Raw genomic sequence first — 23,931 nt, 5'->3', positions numbered from 1 at the left:
AGTCATGATGAGACGAAACTCTTGAGAGTGTCACAATGCCTCCACCGACACGGTTCGGCGTGGAGAATTTCGGTGATCAGGGGAGATGGAAACAAAGATGGGTTTCGATAGCATGACTCAGTGCTTTGGCGATACAGATAACTGGTTCGTGAAGGCGTAGGTGTCGGGTGATGTGCTTGCACAATGTAGATGGCTGCAGCGCCGAGTGCCGTTCTTATTGAGGCTGCGCTGTAGCTAATTTCTGTAGATCACTTCTTCGTCGTAAATGAGAAAGACCAATAAACATTGTAGCAATACTGATACTGACTAATTCGTGACATTGAAGGGTCTCTTCTCGGCCAGGAAGCTTGGTGACAAATCATCGATCGAAGACTAGCCGGGAGTAACGAACTCGAGATACAAGTAGAAATGAAGGACGACTGTGGAGTTGGATGAGTAAAATGCTCCACATGAAGATCCACAAAGCGACGCGACCGATCATGCCATTCACAGTCGCTGCCGAGTTGCTCCGGTTGTGTGCAGCAGTACTGTAAGCGTGAGTACCATCTTCCTGGATCATCGACACCCATCGGTACTGTGGCTGGTGTAAAGTCCGCTATAAATCTATATCCGTGTCGATAGCCGTCAGCATAAACAACTTTTTCTCTTCTGTCGTCTCTAGGGCGGCTCCCGCAATTTGTGAGTTACAGCACGTCTGCTGATACTTGGAACTCAAAACATATGTCGTGTTCGGATCGTTGAAGCTTTGTGGATGTGGACAGCGATGTGGTCCAGATCATAGAGCAGACGTCTTATGATCGCAGCCCTGGAGAGGATTCCAGCACTTCTCATAACGGGTATCCGAGAAGGCGTTGTGGGCATTGGATGTTTGGAAGAGAACACCAAGTGGATTAGTCCCGGTGAAAGCACTCTTCGACTGTAACTAGGTAGGCTCTCTACATATCGTACAGCACGATATGCTTAGCTGGAAACCATATTTGGACGAACTGAAAGGTGATGAGATGGATGGTGTTGATGAGCGTTCTGCCGCATTGTCACGGGGCGACGCGCGTCGAGTCATGGCACTGATTTCGGCCCCATTACTCCGGTTGCCACTTCTACGGACTCTTCCGCACCTGGCTGTCGACCAAGTTCCCTTGACTGAGGCAAACTCAATGTCATCGGTGTCATTTTACTGAAGAGACGCCCAGAATGCGATCTGAGGAAGTTGATGCGGCGCCGGTTAAAATGGCTAAAGTGCGATCTTGGTCATTGGGGCGGGACACGCACAAGTAAACATTCGCGCTAAAAAAGGAAACGATGCCCAGGTGGTTCGTGGCTTTACGGGTGGGCTAAATCTCCACGGCTTCTCCTGTCGTCATCGAGTTTAATGAGATCTGCCGGAGGACTGGAGTGTAAGGTTGTGGGACAGAGAATGCAATGATTGATCCGACTTGAGAGAAGGAGGATAATAATAAACAAAATGTTGGATTGACGTAGATTGAATGCGCGATATATTGATGTGCATGTTGATCGCAGTTTACGGTGTTGTGGGTCGTCAATCAACCGTGAGCGCGGACCCTGAGCGGCCAAACCCAGCAACCAGGCATCTTCCCCTCATTTCTTCCATCTCTTCCACCATCATCACCACCACCGCCGACAAGTGCATCAGACCCTCGGATGGATGGAGTGGACGCTTGAGGCTGAGGACTACTTGACATTAACCGGCCAGTCTCCATTAACGCAGCCGTATCTGCACCTGCGTTGTCGACATGAGTGGGACCTGCATCTCACGTGCCTGTCTACCCCGGATGTGCATTTCGCTTAGGCAATGGCCAGCGGCGCCCAGAACGTCTACCCCAGAAGTAGGACCAGACCCCGATGATCCCGAGGTCCAAGCCGGTTGATTTGTGGATTAGTCTGGAGAAACTCCGCAACCCGCAAAGCAGGTGGCGCCATGCAGCTAGGTCAAATGGTTTACAGCGGCGAAGGACAAGTTTGCACATGAGCCACGAGCCCGGTTAAACAAAACGACTGGGGTGAAGATGAACCGCGAGAGCGGATAGATTGATTGAGCATGCATACGCTAGACTTCTAGAATAACCGTCGAAGAATATATAGGATGACAGGCTCGCCGTGTCTTTAAGGGTATCCGTGGCAGACAACCTCGAATCAGTCAACACTACAAGTCTCATCACCATGCGTTTCTCCAGCATTGTCGCCAGCCTGGCGATTGCCAGCTCCGCTGTTGCCAGCCCGTAAGTCACCCGCGTTCTCGCCACCATTGCAGTTGGCTAACATGGAAATAGTACCTACGGCCATGGCAAGCCAAAGGAGGACAGCCTCTACAAGGCCATGAAGAAGGCAGGACGGGAATTCATCGGCACAGCCCTGACCCTCCGCAACGAGACCCGCGAAGGCGAGATCATCAAGGCCGACTTCAACTCCTTCACTCCCGAGAACGCAATGAAGTTTGAGTCTGTTCACCCAAACCAAGGCAACTACACCTTCGCGGATGCCGACCGCTATGCGGCATACGCCAAGGCGAACAAGCTTGAGGTTCACTGCCACACTTTGGTCTGGCACTCTCAGCTGCCCGCCTGGGTATCTGAGGGCGGATTCGACAACAAGACCCTCATTGGCATCATGGAGGACCACATCAAGACCGTCATGACCCGGTACAAGAGCGTTTGCACACGCTGGGACGTAGTCAACGAGGCCTTGAACGAGAACGGTACCTACCGCTCCAGCGTCTGGTACGACACCATCGGCGATGCTTTCCTCCCCATCGCTTTCCGCTTCGCCAACAAGTACCGCGGCAAGGCTGATCTCTTCTACAACGACTACAACCTCGAGTACAACGCGGAGAAGACGCAGGGTGCTCAGCGTATCGTCAAGCTCATCAAGTCCTACGGCGTCCGCATCGACGGTGTTGGCTACCAGGCCCATCTTGCCAGCGAGCCCACCCCTAGCGCTCCTGGTGCCGCTCCCGATCAAGCAACACTCGAGGCTGCCCTCCGCGCGACTGCTGACCTCGGCGTTGACGTCGTCTACACCGAAATCGATCTCCGCATGCTCACACCCGCCACTCCCGAGAAGCTCCAGGTCCAGGCCGATGCTTTCGAGCGTGTTGCCAAGTCGTGCATGAACGTCAAGCGATGCATTGGTATGACTGTCTGGGGTATCTCCGACAAGTACTCTTGGATCCCTGGTGTCTTCGAGAACGAGGGTGCTGCCCTTCTCTGGGACGACAACTACATGAAGAAGCCTGCCTACGCTGGCTTCCTCAAGGGTATCAAGGCCAAGAAGGGTCACTACTAGACGAAAAAGAGAATGACTGTATGACTTTGTACATATTGAGTAATGTATACAATGCATCAAGATCATTTACATCAAAATGAGCAACCACACAACTCTTCCGTCCAAGTGCCTTGAAGATCCCTTGTTGCATCTATGCTGGAGATCGGTGATACTGTTACAGTTTGATAACGGGCTATCAGCACGCGAGATAACCTGCGTTTACAACGAGACCTAGCGCCAATCATCACTATGCCGTATCAGCGCTGTTGAATCACCGAGCAGATGCGCTATAACATGTAGTCCCAACCCAAACCCACATTTCACACCCCCTTAGATCACGAGACTTGCTTTTGGCCTTTCACGATGGAAGATACAAGGCCTCGCAAAGAACTTCGTCGCACAGTCGCAGAACACGAGAAAACGCTAGAGAGCGGCCATCGGCGTCCTCACTTGACGACGCTCCGTATGAGCATCCAGGATCGCACTGAGCCTTGCTATAGTGGCGCATCACACTTGCATCGCCCAGCATGTGGCCATACCGTTCACACTAAGCAGGTAACATTATGCGGACGCAACTGTCCGATACCCATCACGAACTTTACACCTTTCGCGTGCACTCTATGCGAGCGTCAAAAGATGATCCAATATGGCCGGATCAGATATCGTAGTTCAAGACTGACTGAGCTAATCTTGCCGGACTTTCCGCCTTCCCATCAACCTCACGTGCCGGTGATGATGCGCGCTCGTGAGTGCGACATCGCAGTGGTAACGTCCTCGAAGCACTTCTTCGTGCCTAGCACGCCCGAAAATATTGCTGCGTACCGGGTCAACGATAACCGACGATTGGAAGGTCTTATCGAGGATGTGGTCGATGTCGCAAAAGATATGGGCTTCTCTCAGACCATCGTTAACGGCATCACGGACGGATTGACTACGTGCGTTGATCATCAGCATCTATGGGTGAATGCGACATACGAACAGCTGGGTGCCGTGGTCTTGTACCTGAGCGCCGTACAAGCGGGTATCAAACAGCCTGGTATGTTGAACCAGCTATCGATGTGCTTTGGTGCATCGATGAAGGGTATCAAGCAGCTACTCCCACCAGTGTCAAAACTGCTCATCGATACGAGCGCAAGGTATGCAATTGCCAGCTTCATGCAAACATTCGAGAAAGCATATCCTGCCTATCAAAAGCACTCAAAAGATCTTGCTAGACTACAGTTGAAGTTATGGCGTCTGGTACTGGACCGCTGCCTTTTCCCGTTTGAGGTTATCACGACGAACTGGCGACACGTCGTGACATTGTGCATCTACGCGGTGACTACAGTGAACGACGTCTTCCTGGATACTGAAGAGATTAGCGCAGCGATAGGTGCGAGTAGCCCTAGCATTGGTGGCGAGGACATGAACACGTACCTGCTCTCCTATATTGTGGACGACAAAGCTTACCAGATCAAAGCGATGGCTACTACAGCGCGGCGCCGCCGTAAGCTTCAGGCTCGCTCCAGAAGCCATGTTGCACCCGTCGCTGCTGCGCGTTCGGCTCTAGACCCGGTGATTGGTTTGAATCGCAGCTTCGAGACAATCTTGGTCGACGGGTTTCTGGGTCTTGTGCATGCTAGAACGTCACTATGAAGTCAAATGGCAAAGAGGATATGATTGAGAAGATGTCTACATTGGCGTCAAGAGATCATATTGACAAAGTCCTAGTGCAATGTAGAATCCACGGTCATTTACCTGGTGCATACCAGTGGACGTATGGTCACTGTACTTCCATCATGTGATGATGACAGCGACTGTATGACATGATGTGTAGCCACAAACTTGGCGCATCAACCAGTCATAGTGGTGGTAGCTCATGCGTAGAAAGACCGAGTGACGCTCGTGCAGATAGCAGTGCTTCGACCAGGGAACCTTCGCTCGTAGGACTGGGCAGCCTTGAACTCCGCTTTGTACTCTTGAGTCCGGACGTGGGTGCGAACTGCGACATCCATGATCTGTTGTAGCTCCGAGCTGGCTTGCGCATACTTCTCGTCGTCCAGGTCGATAAGGCCCGCTAGTGACAGGCCGCTATCCACTCGCCACTTGTGCACCGCTTCGTTGAGATGGTCTGCTACCAATCCCACCAGACCGTAACTCAGGTATGGATTGCCGGGAATCTTTGCAAGTTCCTTCAACCGGGCTTTGTTCGTGCCAACAGGCTGCACCGTCTGCACCTCTGCGAAGTACTTGTTTGCATATTTGTCCCAGTCCGAGAAGGCTTGACAGATCCCGTACTGCGCGCCGCTGATATCGATAATCCATTCTTTCTTGGTCTTGCTCGATGTAATGCGGATGACTTCATGGTAGTAGTTGGGCCAGTTGGTGTCACCGCCACCGCGATCATAGTGAACGGTGATCTTTCGGGGTATAGTGCCCAGGCTCACGGAGACTTCTTCGATCTTGACGTTCAGACCTGTGGACTTTGGGTGAGCGAAATGGTACAGAATTAATTTTGGGTAGGTATTACCTTGAAGAAGACCAGTGAGGATATCGTGCATCCAGGCCATCGGCTCATTACACACCAAAGCACAAAGCACTGCCTTCTTGGTGCGATCATTGGCCATCAGGTGGTGCGGGAAATTGATGAAATACCTTTTCTTCTTGAGTGCGTCGCTGTCGTATATTACCAAGGCGTCGTCTCGATCTTCGATCTTGATGATAGACGTGTCCCAGGTGTTCTCGCGGAAGTCGTAGTAGGCTTGCTGAATGATCTCGGCTACACGCGCGAGCTTCTTCTCCAGATGAGCGTTCTGAGCGTCCTTACAAGCCTTCTTGTGAGTGGGCCAATCTTTCACCTACATCGATGATGTACGAAGTCAGTGTATATCTCACACGCGGGTCGTACATGGGATATCTCACCTGGCAGGCCTTTCCGCAGTATTGGCGCGATGAGACATCTGAACTGCAGGCGCCGCATTTGCTGTGAGCCGGCTCGCCACAGACGGCGCACGCTGCTTGTACTTCTGGAGCCATAGTTTTCTTTGTTGTCGTAAACAGCGCAAAGGAGTTGTGGGCGCAGCAAAGTAATTAGTGAAGCCGGGCAATATTTGTTCCGATTTCACGAGTTGAGCTATGACGCTTTTGGCTTGCAGCCTAGATGAATAGATTGGATGTGTCTGCAGACTACACCAAGATTAAAACATGCAAAGTGGGTGACGCGACGTCGATGTAGGCTCTAGGGTGTTCAGCATTTTTCTAGATTGACGCGAAGGGGACCATATCGTGGCTACCAACCCCCAAGCGAAGCGATTCGAGATTGGATATGTGAAGGACGACAGCTATCGTATAATTCTGATTGAGAGATGAATTGCAACTCGCATCAATTGTTCGCCACTCGTGGCCATGCACCGTGAGCATCTCTAACTAAAGAGACTTAAACTCCCCTATCACCATATCCACGGCAGGGCCCTTGTGTTGTTGCTCGAACCTCGCCAGATCCAAAGCTAGGTTAGGGCGGTTTGCTTTCTCCTCGTCCGTCATAGCATCGCCAAGAATGCTAGCGTGATCAAAATGCCTCCTCGTCATTTCTTGCGTCAGACTCGCGGGCTCATGGATGATCTGAGACATGAGTCCACCGACGTTGTAGTTGGAGATGTACCCATGAACAGCCTGAGACAAAGCCTCAACCAACGGTTGTGTCCAGCTCGTCGAGCCTGCGATGCTCCTCTTACGAAGATTGCTCAAGTCACTTCCAGGCTGCTGCAAGAAGGTCAGTAGTGCTGTTTCCATTCGTGATGAGGCCTGGAAGCCGATGCGCTCTGTGTGCGCAAACCAGCCTGGCATAGTTGAGCAAGTCCAGATGTATTCTCTGCATTTACCGAACTCGAAGACTGCACAAAGCGCCTGCATGTGCTTGGATTCGAAGTCGGCAGCGGTAAAGAATGCTTGCGTGAGCCCGAGCTCAGCACCGGATAGGTTGATGTACCATTGCTTTTGGCTCCCATTGGCGGTAATTCGTAACAGTGAAATATTGTGCTCAGGCCAATTCTCGCTGTCTGTACCGTCATCTGCGAGGAAAAGAACGGTCCGTGATGCTGTCTTGATCTTTACCATGACTTCGTGGATGTCAACATGTTTGGCTGGTCAAATGTTAGCCTACCATTGAATCGCGCGCAGATATATGCCGGGCCACTTACTCTTGATGAGCTTTTTCAGTAATGGATGCATGTATGCTAGGGGTAGAAATCACGCATTGCAGCACAGCACCGCGTGTTTGGTGGCTGTATCAGGGAACACATTGTCAGTGAGCTTCGGAAACGGGTGGTTACTAAAGTTAACACCCTTGTAGGCGACGATCTTCTGATTGTCTAGTTCAATTTTCGTGATCAGCATCATGTTTGTAGCTTCCAGGAGTGCAAGAGAGGCTGACTGAATGACGTTGGCGACTTGCGGCAGAAAGGCTTCAAGCCGGATGTCGTGGCAGGTGTGCATGTGATTTTTCCAATCAGCCTTTTGGTGATCCTGGTTGCAGTAGTAGCGTTGTTTGCAGCCGCATATCTGTGTTGCTGGTCCGTGACAATAAGCGCAGAATGACGAAGCCATGAGCAGAGAATTGCAGAAGATTTCTTGAGATGATGTGAGAAGCCAGAAAAGGCTGCCATTCCCTAGCTAGATATACTTCCATCTTCTCGTCATGTGTTGAATTGCTAAGCAGCTGATCGCGGTCATGATCATAATGAAGACAACAAACATCGACTCACGCAAACAATGATACTACCCTCATTTCAGCACAAGTGAGATTCCGGTACATCGCATGGCGAGAGCATTGGAAACATGGCTACCGGATCCGCAGAAGCTGGCAAGGGTGTGTGGGCAGGCCATGCTAAGGGTGCCTTGCTGGTCGTCGGAGGCATGATCAGAGAGGCAGGCGAAAACAGGACGGATGAAGTGTATTGACGCGCAGATGGAGACGCGATGGAAGGGAAGACGCGACTTCCGGAAGGTTGACGGCAGCCAGGGCCCCGGGGTCCACGCTAGACCATATTCGGACTAGTCCCATGTCTCACCCGCGGAGCTTTCTCGTGACATCGGAGCAGACACCTTGTGTCTCTTAAGATAATAACGTGTAACGCAATGTTTGGGTCAATATGTCAATTCGAATTCCGCAGTTCAGTTCAATCTATGTGTAGCAGGCTCTATCACTTAAGACTGGTACATTGGCGCTCCGAGCAACAACTCATGTAGACTACCACCCCCAATCAAACGGGTATTTAGCACCTGATGTAGCTCCATCGCAGATACGCGATTAACAGGTAAAAACTCGAGACATCTCTTCAAGATATCGTTGAGCATAGGCGTGTAAGTTGCCCCAGCTGGGCTACTTTGAAACGACTGCAAGTAAAGGCTCGGCATCGTGGTCAATCTACACAGCGCAACGATAACCAATCCTACCTGAAATACATCACTTCTTTTGTTGTTCGGCGGTTCGAAGGGCGGCGGACTAAAGTCCTGTTGTTGTCGCAGCTCTATGCTTTGCCAGTCGTCATTGCGCGATATGCTCGAGCCAAAGTCTCCGAGAACCACTTTCGGCCATGAGGGTTCATGGGAAGCAGGAAGGCCGAGAAAGATGTTGCGCGGATAGATGTCTCGGTGGATTATCCAGTCGTATGTGTCGTTCAAAACCGGAGGATCGCCACGCTGCATGTGCCGGAGAGCCCGGGTCAGCGACCTGAAGACGTGCCAGATGAACCCTTCGTGGAACGGTTTGCGTTCGCTGACATGCTTTTCGAGCAACGCCCATAGATCGCCGTACGCGTACACATCCATGACAAGTGCGCCACTCCCCGTTGCTAAGTCCAGCTCATGCTCGCGGTAGGTGCAGATGTTGTAGCAGTTGGATAGACGTATGAGATGTCTTATCTCGCGGGCAGCAAAGCCCGATGCAACATCTTTGGGATCGAACTCTTTGCGCACAGCAAGCTGGCCAGTTGTTTTATGCCTGAGCAGCCAGATTGCCTTGTGGAAGTTGCCCACGACCTGTATTTGTCGTACACGGTCATATTGGTTGCGCGTCGGGACGCTGGCACGTTGTAAATCCATTCTGTCGCTGCTCTTCCGATATAGAACCGGTCTCTTCGTGCGAGATAGCTTATAAATACTGGCCTGTTGTGCTGGAGACGCGTTTGTTACCTGTTGGCGCTGCGTTGTCTTGATGCAATGGCAGCTTCCGATCGTCATACGTGCCACATCGAGTGGGCATGGCGAACGAAAGCCGATGGTGACTTTGCAGCGCTTTCGTGGCGTGGCCTTCTCTTCGTCTTCGCGTTCTCATCCGGGCGCGCTATCGCCTGAGTGGTGGTCTCTCAACGCGCTCTCACCTCCGCTCTCTCACCTCACAAGAGCCGCCACGCGACCGCAACAACGCGTCTCTCTCACCTGCTCCCAAAATCTCTGCTCTCACCTCTACCTCCACATACCCCGCAGTTATGAACCACCCCATCCCCGAATCCACCATCGAAACCACCTTTACCTGCCAACAAAAGGGTGGCGGCTAGCACACAGAAAAAACATTCAGCACTCCAGCCGGTTATCGCCGAAGTCAGAGGAAGCTTAAGGCCACGAACAAGAATCGAAGAAGAAGCCAATCAGAAAAAACATCAAAGCTAGTCGTGATAAACTGCCATTAAAGAAGCAAGTTTCGTACCTGGATAGAATACAAGGTTCCATGGTATCTTTTTGCTGGTTGAGGCTGATGGTTCGAGGCTGGAGAGAGGAGGGATATGATGTTCTTTTTGCTGATCCTTTTTGATAAGTGAAAAGTTGTAATGCGCACGGCTGGGTGCGGGCGCGCGTTTGCAAAGCAAGATAGGAAGAGGAGTGTCTGCAGGTTATTAGTACTGCAATACAGCGTAGTAGTACTGTACACTAAGTCCTCTTACATGGGTGGTAGTATCTAGAGATTAACTTTTGCTGATGATTTTCTCTTTCTGTACTGCAGGTTCTTTGCCCCCTACAGACGGACCTAATAGCGAGGGCATCCAACACGACTGGACAAGTTGCACAGTATTCGTCAAAGATCGTGAATGAAGGATTACGAGGGAGACGTCTGTCATCACGTGTCGCAAGGTATCAGAAGCCCAGGGAGTGGCATTGGTCTTGTGTTTGTATTGGCGCATTCCGCGCGCAAGGGTTTGGTAGATTCCCGCTCTCCAATGGATGCGGAGGATCAGCGAAGTTATCAATCGTGTCTCTCAGCTCTTCCTTCGACGTAAGCTATTAAGCCCGTTGACGCTGTGGATCGCAAAGCACACGGAATAGAGCGAGTGATTTTTGACAAGACTGCTGCGTCCAAAATGGCTACAGGTAAGGGTGACAAAAGTATAGGGTAAGACAGCAATTGGAAATAACGATAGAGTGACTAAGATTACATTCAAATACCGACTGCGCATGCGAATAGCATAGGAACGTTGCGAGCGACGTAGATAGAGGTAAGGTAGATGGAAGTGTGACGAACGAACGTCTGTGGTGCGCGGAATTGACTAGCCAATCAGGCTTTGCATAGCTCCGAGTGGGGCAGCCACCCCTCGAAGCCCTCATAATCTGCAGAAACGTCGCTTTTATGCAGTCTGAACCGCTCCGCATAAGTACATACTCCTCAAAGCGTAAAGGGCTGGCTGAAATGTTGTTCCCGTGCAATGCGTCAAAGTCGGGGCACTAGAAGCGCATAGCACAATGACCTCTGGATGAAATGCACAACGCGGAGAGCCGGACATGGCAAAAGCAAAACAAGAGCTTGAAGGAACGGCAAACTTGACATTGCAATGATGATTAGTGGGCCGAGGCGACGTCTTCACATGACGATCAGGCACAAGACAAGGATTCTAGCGCGCTCGCTAGCCCCTACGTCATCATTCTCCGCAACCCAGCAACATAACACGACATCTTTTCGTCCACTTGACACCATCACACAGCGATTGCAAACTCAATTCCCACCCTCTCAACTTGACTATCACCCCTCTTCACCCACCACAAACAACCTCAAATCAATCACAATGGGTTGGTTCAGCTCCGACGAGAAGTCCACCCTCGCGACTCACCCCGTCAACGTCGATGTCACCACAAAGCACGGCTCCGCCGCTGAGCAAGATCGCTTTGGCGAGCACTTCGGCGCTTCCACAGATGCCATCCGCCGCGGTGTCGACAAGGGTCTCAACAAGCTGCAACAAGCTGCCCTGGCCAAGGGCGAGGGCGCCGAGCAGGACCGCTACGGCGACCACATGAGCATCGGCGACCGTGGCTACAATGCCATGAAGTCAGCGGCCAAGTACAAGGGCGATGGCGCCGAGCAAGACCGATACAACGCACACTTCAGCCCTGCGCTGCACAGCATCGACGCCGCCAAGGCGATACAAGCTGCGGGAAGCGTGGCTGCCAACGGAGAGAAGAACGCAAAGTACTTTGGCCTTGGATACGATGGTCAGCAGAGGGCGAAGCTGATGGCCGGTAGCGGCATGGGAGCTGAGCAGGTAAGCTAAAAGCTTCAAGCTATAACCGCTGCTTTCAACACATTACTAACGCTCTCGCAGGACCGTCTCGGTCAGCATTTCCACCTCACCAGGGACGCCGTCGCCGATGCCGCACAACGGGTGAAGGATGGCGCGAAGGATGTTCTCCCCAGGAGGTAGATGCATAACTTCATGACGCGAGCATGACTATAGCGACGACCTTGGCTAAGACTGCGACGGCCGTATACGTGGACAAACTAGTCTCTGCCCACGATGTATCAATACAAAAGAATAATTCCACATCATGCTTCAATCCGTTCGATGTTGTCTTCATGCATGGAACAACAAGACTGGGGCTGTCGAGAGCAATATACTGGTGCAAGAATAGTTGTGCTCGGCTAACGCTGACAAAGGAAGCAGTCTATTTCGCACCTGTTACGCGGCCTGATACTGCAAACAGTGTACAACATCCTTTGTTGGTCACCTTGGTCATGCCACGCACAACGGCCGCATACACCCCGCCGCTGCATCGCTATGCAGACCCTGGCAACGCACCCTTGCAGTACGGCGCCACATCCCAGAGCAGCACAGGTACTACATGCTGAGCACATCACTTCGCTCATCACTTCGCTCATCAACACGATCTGGATCCCATACGCACCCCAAGATCCAGTGCTCATGTTCACGCGCCCAGTCCTATGAACCCCACATCAGCCACTTGCGGTCTGACATCAGCACAACAGCTAACGCGTTCCGTCCCGGAATAGTGCAGATGATAACTAAATTAATATCCAAATTCCGAATTTGCCTTTACTGACATGCTTGTCATCATGTCTATTGTCAGCTCTGTAGTACTAAGTTATTAACCAAGTCTCAACAGCAGATGTTTCTTACGGAAACGTAGGATTGCGCGGTGCGCGAATTAATGCGGGTGATGCAGTTGGTGCATGGACAGCTTGGAACGATGAGTAAGAATGGTAGCGGAAGTGTTAGCATCCATGTAGGCTGAGCAGAGACAGCCGGATAGCACGTCTAAGAAAAGAACGGAACGAGAACTCACCGTGTACGGATGTACGGTAGCGGTATGCAAAGAATATATAAAGTCGACATGATAACTTGTTGTTCTCTCCTTCCCACCTACAGTGTCCTCAACACACTCTTCTACATCATCCATATCCTCTATACCACACCACACTCACCAACCAACTCTACCACACCCGTTCCACCACCCTAAACATGCAACTCACCCTCCTCCTCGCCCCTCTTCTCGCGGCCTCCGCCCTCGCAGCCCCGACCGAGATCTCCACCCGCCAAACCCGCACCCTGCGCGTGCAACTCTCCAACGACGCCACCGACGCCGCTGTCCAGGCCAACATCCCCGCAAACGGCATGCGCATCTCCATCCGCGCCAATTTCGGTAATCTGGGGTCACCCATTCGCGCGAACCGCGCACTGATTGTGGGGAGCGGGAGTGGGAGTTGTAGCATCTTTAGCGATGCTGCGGCTACGAGGAGGATTGCTACTATTGTGTAAGTTTGCTTTTGCCTCTATCCCAGTTCTTAGATTAGGTCGCAGTAACAATGTTGGAATGTGGGCAAGAGCTAATTCGATGATAGGCCCGGTGGCGCTGATGCGGAGTTCGGTAACACGAACCTTGATAATGGAGTTATTATTTGCCAGTAAGCTATAATGACATCTCGGCTTGTTGGGTTGGAGGTATGGTGGACTCATTCTGGGAGAAGCGTGCTGAACAGCGATGGAACTGAGTTACGAGCTCCTGTTCACTCACGTGTCATGGCTATGTTTTTGTTGTTTTCTTCGCAGTCTTTCGTTAAATTTGTATTAGACATTTTATTACAACAAATCCGTGCACGTATACAAATGTATCCCTTCTGATAGTGTACCATACACGCTGCATCTGCTACATGTACACATGGCCGCCGTCTTGGCATAGCTTAGTGATAACACCACCGATGTGTCGTCGAGCAACCGTGACAGAAGCGGTATGTAATCTGCCAAAAGAGTCGCACCTCCATACTTCCAAGTCGATTCTTCCACGATGCGCATTCAAGCCTCTGAGGTTTACTTCCCCCACATCGACGAGAACCTCCTACTAATGCGCCGACCGAGCGACTTCTTTGGCTTCTCTTTCGCCTCTACCGCCGCAGACTCCTGGCCCTTCTTGCCGAAAGCACCAAGCAACTTCCCGAAAGATTTGCGTCGCGCATGTTTCCTCACCTGAGGACCTGCAGCAGAAGGTGGAGTAAAGACGGGCATGCTGGCACCGCGCTGCTGCCGCGATATTCGAGTCGGGAACTGGAAGTCTAGGTTCAGAACACCGGTGTTGGCTGGGAGTGGAGGGTTCAGAACATGACTGATGGTCGGGAGTGGACGACGGGTGATAGAGCCAAAAGGTGCGGGTTCTTTGATAAGATTTGCACTTGAGCACGGCTCAATGAACTTGCCGACAGAGTTCGCGGTTCGCTCATGTGTGGTCTTCAAGCCATTGCGTTTGTGCCTCTTCTCGATGTGAATTGGCTCCATGTCAGCGTCGCGGTCATCGAAGCTATTACTGCGGTGAAGGTCTGAGGCTTCCGTATTCATCGGAACGCTGCTGCAGGGTTTCGTCCAGACATCCTCCTCGCTATCGTATCCGTCATGCACCACCCAGTTTGAAGAGCTGGGAGACGGTGCAGGAGATCGAAGCGACCCGTCTTTGGCCTTTCTCAGTATCGGCTTCCGCTTAATTGTCGACGAGCTCTCCAGTGCGTTCACAGAATTGGCATCGTGCGTCAACGGGAGGAGACACGCAAGCTCATGATTAGCATTCGCATTGTATGTGCGTGGGGGAAGAGTCGCAATATCATCGTCAGAACCGGCATTGTACGTCCGCGGAAGAAGGATAGTCATCTCTGATCCAACATCCGGGTAATAGGAAACTGGTGCGAGGGTCGTAAGCCCATCATCCTGTGCCTGAGGGTGAACATCGGCAGCCCTGAGCGGACTCTTTCGTGGCTCAGGACCATGCTCGTCTAAATCAAGGAGATTCTGCAGTGAAGGATAGTCTTCTGATTCTGATTCGTAATGCATGGAGGGTGCAAAGTCTGGTCGGGAAGCAAAGCGGAGGAGTTTCTTCACAGGCTGCTCCGACGGCCATGGGGACGCCCAGTCATGGATGGCGCAGCCATCTTGAGCGCTTGCTTGGGTAAAAGCTTCCAATGGGTAGAGTTCTCGAACATCGTCGGTATCCATGTCCGAGAGCGAGAGTGCATACTCATATTGTGAGAAGGGTCTTGTGTGAGCATTGAAGCTCTCGGTGTCCTTGAACTTCTCGACCCTACGAAGCGGCAAATGTGGCTCAGCCGCTGGGGATGTTGCTCTAGCTCCCGGAGAAGATTCGGCGGAGCTAGGGGTGTATGATTGAACGGAATTTGTGCGCTCATTCTCTTTGGTTTCGTCCGCTGTCGTGCTCGGTGATAGAGTGCAATCGTGGAGCTCTTCCAACCTGCCTGACTCCATAGTGGAGGTTGTACTGCTGTAGCCTGACAGCGACTTTTGTTTCGTAGTACGCACCTCAGAAGACGTGTCGCAGCTGAACACGTCCATACCTGAGTAGTCGTCTGGGGAGGAAGTATGGTGTGGATCTGTCGGCCAGTGGCTATACTGTCCTGCTGTCGCGCGAAACGATTCCGTACCGTATGTAGCTCCCTTTAGCGGGTCACTTCGTGAGACTACCTGTGATAAGCTTGTCTTGTTTCGTCGATGGCCACGGTGGAATGGTGTACTACCCGCTGTTGAGTCCTCTGATTCTGTGAAGGGTTCATCGGTAGAGGCCTCGCTCTTGACAATGCCTTTGTTACTAGACGGGGCGAGGTTCAATGCAGCTAGTATAGCGTCCTGATCAGCTTCGTTTGCGGACACGGTCGGCGGGGGCGGCGGAAGAGCGAAGTCGTCGATCTTGCATTTGCGCTTCAGCGGGGAGCTATGAGCCGAGCGTGCACCGGGGCGATTTTGAGGCGTTGACGTCGGTGAAGAGGGCTTTGCCTGAGATGGCAGTGTGTCGCGGTCACTGTGTGCGGGAACGACTACATCAGTCAGTGGGCTAACCATGTTGATGGTATTGACCCGTGATGCGACGAGACCACGGGGGGGAAGACCGCTCGATAGTGATCGGGCACGATGTCGCAGAATCGGTGAGTGTGATACGGGGCCAGCTTTCCCACGCATTTGGTTCTTGGTGGTGGCAAACGGTGTGTCGGGCGGAGACATAGTCATAAGCTTAGTGTTGGTGGGAGTGCTTGAAGGTGAGCTGGTAGCCGGCTCATCCTTCATTCTCGGCGGTGACGCGGTGTCGTCAGATGGACCGACGATTCCTAAATCGCGATAATGTCAAATAGCAAGACCCGGCCCACGATATGCGAAGTCGAGGTGGGTGGAATAGATCTGATGAGATGCGTAAGGCGCTGTAGTCCTGGTAGATAGGCGCCGCCAGCGAAGGGGTGAGCCGCGTCAAAAGGACGAGTAGCTGCTGTCATATCGTATAAGCGTGGGAGTCACACGTGCTCAGGTGTCTGTGCGCCTTGCGCAGGTGTATATACAAGTGGTGAGTGAAATCAATCCGCAAGCACACCATCTCGGCGGTCATTCCGCGGCGGTGTCGTCTGGTGAATCAACCTCATGCTGAAGGGTTGCGCGATTAGGCTCTCATTTGGCCCCAATCAAATCTCCTTTGTTGCAAACGATTCTTGCACACCAAACCACCTCGCAACGCAACTGTAGCAATCTTTCCAATGCAACCCTTCAGGAGCCAACGACCACAATTTGCGACCTTACAACCCAAAATGCAAGCCCACGAAGATGCCTTGGCTCTGCTCACGGGTAGTCCAGCAAAGACCACCGAGACGGGGATGGAGCATCTTTTGAGTGTATACGGCGCCCAAGAGATCTGCGAGCTAGCAAACGAGACTTGCCCTACAACCCAGCGTAAAACGATACTGGATGAACTCGCGGAGATTCTACATCTGCGTGGTCGGTTGCAACAGATGGGTGCTACTTTCTCCGACAATGGAGAGCTTCTCACTTACGGCAACCCATACGCGTCCACGGAGTTCCAGACCATGCTACGTCTCGGTCCCATGTACGAAGAGCAATGGAACAGTTTTTTCATCGATAACTATGAGCCTCCCGACCATGGAGGTGCAGACAGGCAACTATGGTGTGACCTACGTACTCTAAAAAGAGTTCTCCGAAATGAGGGCATCGTGTTCGGCCGCGAGCATCAACGCTATTCGTTTGGTAACTCCAGCACGAAGCTTCGAAGACTCTGCTGTACGTATGACGAACTGCGGATTGAATGGTTGACAGTGATGCGATCGAGCCTCCCAGCACTCGGTGACAGACAACTGTACACCCTTTTGGGGGATTCGTCCGGTGATGAAGATTCGGAATCTGGCGAAGGCGCGGAGCGGAATGAAGATAGAATCGTCGTTATAGACGGCGAACAGCCATGTGATAGAGCTGGCCGGCCTCGAATGCTGCGGCACCGAAGCAGCGGCGTTCCACAAGCCCTTGGCTGGCGTTTCAGTGACGATTCCACGTCACCGCGCCACAAGAAGGACTGGTGGAGGTTCAGCGACAACCTGAAGTCTGTACCAGTATGGGGAAACGTCGAACGTGCTGACGCGGAGGAAACCCAGGTCGTACCGCAGGCTGTCTCGATGACAGTAAATCGCGACGCCGAAGAGGCCACCAACGTTCAACTTGTCTCCAAAGCAGCGGCTTCACGACCGCCAACTCCCCAACCTCTGATGCTATACAACCCATCGCCATTGCAAGTGAGTAGCACGACCTCTCAAACTGCTCGAATTCATTTACCAACATCCTCGCAGCACATGAACACCCGGCGCACGATAACTCGAGCGGAGCCCATGCCAAGCCCGAGAGAAGAGAATGTCGTCAACAACACCAACGTAAAGCCGATTTGGGCCCGAGAAGTGAGCAAACATGATGGAAAGACCAAGAAGTGGGGAAAAGTTCGCCGTTGGCTCCGACATGCATTCGGTCGCAAGTAGGCCGAGGTGATCTAGTAGAACCTTATCGTGTGCAGTAGAGAGTAGATTCAGGACAGTGCGCTTCCTTCGTAATCTAGGCCCCTGCTGTTCCTTCTTGGAATAAACCGTGTTGCGGATGATGAAGTGAATGTGAATGCTTGCGTTGCCGGCCCGGATGGTGATGCAGACTTCGTGAACTCAATGATTGTGTGTCTGCTTCCGAGTCGCGAATGGCCCAGTTGCTTCTTCACTGTGAGCTTCCATGTGAGGTATTGAATATAAAAATCTACACCAGCACACCAGCAAGACCGTAATTGTGTACATCAATCGGGAAACCTGCTTCTACTTCAACTCGCCCGCCACTTCCAGTATAGCGATCGCGTCGACATCCAAGATGAACGAAGAACGTAGACATACGAGCCGTCAGCCCAGGGATCCGTCTCGGCCATCAATGACAAAGGAAGACATTGGACAAGCCGAGCGTATGGTTGCAGACGCCGTCCAGATGGTTGACGCAGCCATGTCCAGACATGCTACCAAAGCTCTTGCAAAGGAGAAGAAGGCGTCAAGCGACGTTTGCAAATCTGCGGAGTTCAAATCTGGAGTGGCGGCTTTTCGGCGAGACATTGTAGGCTTCACACCAAAGGTGAAGAAGCTTCGTCGCTAACAAATTTTAGCTTGCCAAAGAAGCTTTTCTGCCCCCAGACTCCGAGCTGGCCAGGGAGATCGCGCGCGAACGTATCGATAAACGGATGCACGACTTCGAGAAAAAGCTGCAACGGGATATGCTTGATGAGCAGGCCCGACGGCCCGCTGAAACTTCGAACAAGCCTCCTCATAGCCACAAGCCGAAAATGCCGAGGTCTCATCGAAAGGCTCCATTATCCGGGAACTTGCAAAGCGAGAAGTGTGAAGGGTTTTACCACAGTATCGATGGTATGGCACCCGTTGAGGTGAGTTCTACCGGCTTCGTCCACTTCCCACGGCATCCTGACGACGAGAATGACTGGGAACGTGTATCCCGCCATTCGACACCGGAGCCAGAAGAGAAGAAAAAGGTCGGAGGCGACGTCAGCGGATCGAAGGGATTATTGCAGTGCTGGTTTGGCAAGTAAGCTCCCGGAGATGATGAGCGCCTTGCCACAAAACGGGTTGGATCCATGTAGCGCAGTTGCACCCTTGAGTTGAAGAGAATCTAGTCAGACCATATGCGGCATCGTTTGTAATGAGTCGTGAACTGTTGAAGTCGTCTAAGTCCATCATCTTTCGTATGCGGGTGTCGGCCTTCCAATCCGCAGCTGAGCAAAGCTGGGCAATGTACTACGGAACGCGCTATTGCCTCAAGATGCGTTATGCTAGATACTGGCAGGCGTTTCGAACGCATTCTCGAAGACTTGCATTGTGCGCCGGGCTTGCCGTTATGGCGTGTGTGTAAGTGTTTCATGGCTCTGAACGTGGTGCATGGCATGAGAACTTAACAGAGAATCTCAGTAGTGGACGTAGAGTGAAGGGCTCTGGGGTCGCGTGGCTCGAGACGGCGAGCTGCGGCACGCGTGACGTAATCGCGCGATTTAGCGTGTTGCTAGCGTCGCTCCCTCTTTTCCCCTAGCTGCATCATGACCACCCAACATAGCACGACTTCGCTGGCAGCATCAGAACAGGTGTCGCATTATTCAGCATTGCGTCGTTGGGTCTTCTACATACGTTTTCATCGAACCGTTCGAATCACCCTGGCTTTCGCGACGGCATCGTCTTCACGCCCTAAAGCTCGCTGTCATACGCGTTCGACCGCTTGTACCAGGTCATGGGTCGCAACATTCATCCAAGCATGAAATTTGTATCCAGCCAACGTCTACATGACGTCCCATCAATACGCGTCAGCTGTTCCGGTCGTCTCTGCTAGAAGGTTGGACTTCGCTGCCGCATCCGGTGGTCACGAAGCGCCTTGTGCACGACCATCACCTTTCGGCTGCGGAGAATGAGCACCGTACGGCTCCCATTTGGAAGCTAGATCCTTCGTCAGACTCTCCATGGCGCTATTCTTGCTGATGTCGATCTTGACGTCTGTAAGTCGCTCGCTCAGATCCCTGACGCTGGAATCGTTGGCCTTCTGCTCTTGCTGAGCTGTTGATGAAGTGGCTGGATTGGTATTCGGGTGTTTTGATGACATGCTCTCCAGCTGCCGGAGTGACTCGAAGTAGTAGCGATTCGGATCGTGTATGCCGGATGTGAAAACCAGCAGACCAAATCACTAAGATGTATCATGCGGAGTTGTTGGTTGCTTCCGTCAAGTGCGACGAGGTGAAGATTTGTTCAGGTAGCCTGCATGTGCTTAGGTATACCGTGGGCTGGAGAAATATTTGGGAAATATTCACTGCGATGCAGCGTGGGTCAGAGTAAAAGTACTCTTGTTTCATTGACAAAGATCAGCGCACGGAGGTAGCCTAGGTAATACTCTCAGACCTCACGATAGCAATTCGCCACGCTTGAATGTATCGTTATCCTTTTCGGCACTCGACAAACAACGGTGCGACAATCAACACCGTTTGCTGCCACGCTTCCGATCCACCTCAAAGCAAACGGCAGGAATTCTACGCCACCGGCCACTTCGACGCTGTATGATCAGCGGCAGCTGCGCTACTTCATCTGCAACTGGCTTGTTGTTCGAGATCGCGATCTCCGGTATCGATAGCGATGAATCCATCTAGGCAGAGCGCTGTCTTTTCCGTCGGTTCAGATTCGTCATCTGTGTATAGCGACGATGAGCACAAGTCGGACTCTAATCCGGTGGACGTGCGGACCCTCAAAGAGTCGGATTCGAAAACCAACATTCAGTGTACTCGCCGGGAAAGTGCGAAAACCTGCGGAGAATCATCAACTGTGTCACTTCCAAGACACATCACCACTCTGCCCTCCGGCAACGAACGGAGCTCTAGCCGAGATGAATCGAGCAGTCGTACCGCTGCGTACCGGTTTGAAACATCGGAAGAAGCTGAAGAGCGCCGTCAGCGAATCGCAGCTGGGGCAAGGCCGGAACATCCCAACTGGCGTGACACCACCCTGAACGAGCCTATGACGTATATGCAGCAGGTTCTCGCCGAACATGACGCTGCTACTGCAAAAGATCACATCGATGAATGTCGTTCGGAAGATAAGGATGATGAAGAACCTATCGCTCGACATGCGATGCCTTCTCGTCGACACCTCCGCGTGGTCAGTGCGGACGACGTTCCACCGCGACATACACGCATCATGCCCATATCGAAGACACCGTCAGCGTCGTCTAACTCCGGAGGCACAATAGGAGGATTAGATAGCGATGCTGGACCGGAAGAATGCATTCTGCAAGGAAATCTGCGTAGCCCAGAAGCTACCCCTGTCCGTTCTACACCTATCACGCCTAGGCCACGAGCGAAGTCACTTCCTATTACCCCACCAGCGCTGCGCTTAGATGAGCGTAATTCATGCGCACCGAATCCCGATAAACATCAATCCGCCGCACTCTCGGCTCTAGCTAGAGGTGACAGGGAGCCTGGTGAGGCCTTCTCTCGCGAGTCATCTGGTCAATGGCTCGGAGGACCAGCCCGCCGATCTTTACTCGCTGCGCGGCGTCGTGGACGGGCGGACTGGCAGAAGAGCGGGTTGTTATCATCGACAGGCCAACAATATGGGCTTGGGGATCGTGACGAAGGTTACTTCGTCGGCAAATATGTAACGCTCATTGGGGATGATGTCACATTGGAGAAGAAGGATCGGAAACGAGACGCATGGAAGCGTGTGTCGTGCTTCTCATGATTGTACGGTCTGGCGCCAATTACATCATATTTGTCGTATATAGATCTTTCGCAATGATCATTGTGAAACTTATCTGTGCGGTTCTGCTAGGTAGTGAGTATTTGCATCCACAGCGTTCATTCCTCCATGCTGGAAGTGTCCATGCATATCGATTATTTGATTCGATCGATGGGGGAAGTTTCTCATAGATGTCTCATAGCATGCGTGCAGTTGATTAACTTGTCTCAATTCGTCGTCCGCAGCTCTGGACACTACACGTGACAATGTCTTGGCGCGGTGTTTCACCTAAGTTCCGGTAAGTGTAGCCGAATGAGGTATAGGCGCGGGCTTGGCGCAAGCGACCTTCAACAGCGACTATCCTTCACCCTTTCACTCCACCTCTCCCCATCAACAACACTGTCTCGCAACAACGCCGTCGCATTGTCAATAATCATTAATAATTCACAGTAGCCCTGTCGCTTCACGCTGCTATGTGTCCTCTCGCTATAGACTACATAGCGGGCGCACAACCCGCCTCTCGCCTCCAGCACACTCACAATCAAGACAGTTCGACTGGTTCAGTGGCAAACTCAATATTTGAATTTGCTTCCAGTCGCAGAAGTTCTTTCGACTCCGTCACCTCTACCCTCTGTTTCGACAGTCAGCCATCACCCACATTGCGAAACCAGAAGGGAGCAGCATCATCCAAAATGACGACGTACTATCATTATGACTCTGACGGTACCGTCACTGCATCAAAGCTGCATCCCAAGGCTGCGATCTTTACGCCTGGTCACTCAGACGCGGAAGCGTATGAGCGGAATGGAGACGTCGTTGGAGCCTATCTTGCACGTCGTGACAAAGGCTACCCCGCACATGGCACCTCAGAAGCACAGCAGAATTGCAGTCCTACTCTTTACCCGCTAGTAAAATCTTTCAACGGCAGTATAGATGGTCAAATGGCCAACCAAAGCTACCGGCCCGGCGATGGAGATGAACTGTCAGGGTATAATACCTCTCCAGTCGAGGCGTACAGTACACTTGGGTGGGTAGGCTGGGCGGCGTATTCAGGTATGGAGCGCCCGTATCCGAATCCTGAGGACATACGCCACCTACACACCCTGCAAAGTCTGCTGCCTTATCTCCAGCCTGAGCGGAAAATGAACGCGCTCAACGGACCGGTATTGGACATCGTAGAACAGGATACAGGAGTCACGCTCGCTTATCAGGTGCCAAAGAAGATGCTTGTGCTGTTCCTGGGTCGTAAGGTGGTCAACAAGTTCATCCGCACAACACACCGCGAGGACGACGTGAACTGGAAGGGCGCACCAGTATGTCAAGAGATGGATTTACCTCGGGGAGTAGCTAGCAAGGCCGCTATGAAAGCTCTCATAGCTTGGATGCTGCGAGCTTGCAACTACCAGACGATGAGCTCGATGAAGCAGATCCGCGTCCCAAAGAACACGTTTGTCGCATGCTCCTTGGCTCGCACGATGGAGCTCTTCGATCTCCACAAAGATGCATTAAGAGTAGATCATTATATCCCCGAGTGCCATCTCGCTCGACCAATCTTTGCTGTAGAGTTGGAGACGCTTTGGAACTGCCTCGGCAAGAATAGCCGGTACACCTACGCCGCGATCAAGGCTGTTGGCCAACGGCTCCGCGAGTTTGAGGCTGATAGCGAAGGTCGAGAAGTATCGGGAATTGATGAAGATATGCTGGCTATGCTGAAGGAGTATCCAAACCTGGAAGCGCGTGTACGCGATCCGGAGGTGAATGAACAGCACCGCCCAGTCTTTAACACGAACTGGATGAAACGGATAGGCGATAAGAACGACCATAGCCGGGAGGGAAGTGGAAAGCAGTCGAAGAAGAAGTCCTTCAAGCCAGCTGCAAGGCGCTTACAGGAATACCAGCCAATAGCAGAACCGGCTGTGGAGCCACAGCTACCGGCCAGTTCAGAAAGCACGGTACGCAAGTTTGCAGTCTTGCGAATCGTGGCCGAAGCTACGAAAGCAACGACCAGCGACGCGCAAATCAGTCTCGAGCAAGATGGAAGTGTCGAGAAGCCCTAATGATGGACGAAACGGGCTGTCGCAGGGCGATGGCAAGCACAATCACGAAAATGCAGCGTTAGGAACCGCTGAGTTCCTACGATGCCGGAGACAAGAGTGATGGGGTTACTAGCTTACGTATTGAGTAGCGGAGCATAATTGGAGGCATATTGGTCTGCTCGGCAGTGGGTTTTCCTTTGTACACATTGCATAGCGTGGCGTTTGGAAGGTAGAGATGACTTGTGGTGTCGCATTTGAAGATTATCGACAACAAAACTGCGCAAAGCT

At 52.2% G+C, this 23,931-nt stretch overlaps 10 protein-coding genes across 10 annotated transcripts; 7 read left to right on the top strand and 3 right to left on the bottom strand.

The window, feature by feature from the left end:
• Positions 1-2,178: 2,178 nt before the first annotated feature.
• Positions 2,179-3,300, top strand: J4E83_008818 (uncharacterized protein; the record flags this gene model as incomplete). The annotated part of the gene is made up of 2 exons (XM_049335711.1): positions 2,179-2,237; positions 2,289-3,300. The coding sequence occupies 2 exons, from the start codon at positions 2,179-2,181 to the stop codon at positions 3,298-3,300; spliced, it is 1,071 nt and encodes a 356-aa protein (XP_049185207.1).
• A 711-nt stretch (positions 3,301-4,011) lies between these two features.
• On the top strand, positions 4,012-4,914 carry J4E83_008817 (uncharacterized protein; the record flags this gene model as incomplete). The annotated part of the gene is made up of 1 exon (XM_049335710.1): positions 4,012-4,914. The coding sequence occupies one exon, from the start codon at positions 4,012-4,014 to the stop codon at positions 4,912-4,914; it is 903 nt and encodes a 300-aa protein (XP_049185206.1).
• Positions 4,915-5,135: 221 nt separating this feature from the next.
• J4E83_008816 (uncharacterized protein) lies at positions 5,136-7,514 on the bottom strand (the record flags this gene model as incomplete). Its single annotated transcript, XM_049335709.1, has 3 exons — positions 5,136-6,116; positions 6,712-7,400; positions 7,511-7,514. 3 exons carry the CDS (start codon positions 7,512-7,514, stop codon positions 5,136-5,138), a joined length of 1,674 nt encoding a protein of 557 aa, XP_049185205.1.
• A 949-nt stretch (positions 7,515-8,463) lies between these two features.
• J4E83_008815 (uncharacterized protein) lies at positions 8,464-9,360 on the bottom strand (the record flags this gene model as incomplete). The annotated part of the gene is made up of 1 exon (XM_049335708.1): positions 8,464-9,360. The coding sequence occupies one exon, from the start codon at positions 9,358-9,360 to the stop codon at positions 8,464-8,466; it is 897 nt and encodes a 298-aa protein (XP_049185204.1).
• Positions 9,361-11,312: 1,952 nt separating this feature from the next.
• On the top strand, positions 11,313-11,945 carry J4E83_008814 (uncharacterized protein; the record flags this gene model as incomplete). The annotated part of the gene is made up of 2 exons (XM_049335707.1): positions 11,313-11,786; positions 11,847-11,945. 2 exons carry the CDS (start codon positions 11,313-11,315, stop codon positions 11,943-11,945), a joined length of 573 nt encoding a protein of 190 aa, XP_049185203.1.
• A 1,056-nt stretch (positions 11,946-13,001) lies between these two features.
• J4E83_008813 (uncharacterized protein) lies at positions 13,002-13,448 on the top strand (the record flags this gene model as incomplete). The annotated part of the gene is made up of 2 exons (XM_049335706.1): positions 13,002-13,294; positions 13,382-13,448. The coding sequence occupies 2 exons, from the start codon at positions 13,002-13,004 to the stop codon at positions 13,446-13,448; spliced, it is 360 nt and encodes a 119-aa protein (XP_049185202.1).
• A 399-nt stretch (positions 13,449-13,847) lies between these two features.
• On the bottom strand, positions 13,848-16,097 carry J4E83_008812 (uncharacterized protein; the record flags this gene model as incomplete). The annotated part of the gene is made up of 1 exon (XM_049335705.1): positions 13,848-16,097. The coding sequence occupies one exon, from the start codon at positions 16,095-16,097 to the stop codon at positions 13,848-13,850; it is 2,250 nt and encodes a 749-aa protein (XP_049185201.1).
• A 509-nt stretch (positions 16,098-16,606) lies between these two features.
• On the top strand, positions 16,607-17,836 carry J4E83_008811 (uncharacterized protein; the record flags this gene model as incomplete). Its single annotated transcript, XM_049335704.1, has 1 exon — positions 16,607-17,836. The coding sequence occupies one exon, from the start codon at positions 16,607-16,609 to the stop codon at positions 17,834-17,836; it is 1,230 nt and encodes a 409-aa protein (XP_049185200.1).
• Positions 17,837-18,266: 430 nt separating this feature from the next.
• Positions 18,267-18,930, top strand: J4E83_008810 (uncharacterized protein; the record flags this gene model as incomplete). Its single annotated transcript, XM_049335703.1, has 2 exons — positions 18,267-18,461; positions 18,493-18,930. The coding sequence occupies 2 exons, from the start codon at positions 18,267-18,269 to the stop codon at positions 18,928-18,930; spliced, it is 633 nt and encodes a 210-aa protein (XP_049185199.1).
• Positions 18,931-22,299: 3,369 nt separating this feature from the next.
• Positions 22,300-23,664, top strand: J4E83_008809 (uncharacterized protein; the record flags this gene model as incomplete). The annotated part of the gene is made up of 1 exon (XM_049335702.1): positions 22,300-23,664. One exon carries the CDS (start codon positions 22,300-22,302, stop codon positions 23,662-23,664), a length of 1,365 nt encoding a protein of 454 aa, XP_049185198.1.
• Between the last annotated feature and the right edge of the window lie 267 nt (positions 23,665-23,931).

Source organism: Alternaria metachromatica (assembly GCF_023757995.1).
Source record: "Alternaria metachromatica strain BMP 0045 chromosome Unknown scaffold_27, whole genome shotgun sequence".
Taxonomy (NCBI): domain Eukaryota; kingdom Fungi; phylum Ascomycota; class Dothideomycetes; order Pleosporales; family Pleosporaceae; genus Alternaria; species Alternaria metachromatica.
Note: the sequence above shows the minus strand (reverse complement) of the source record. Positions and strands in the feature narration are given on the sequence as shown.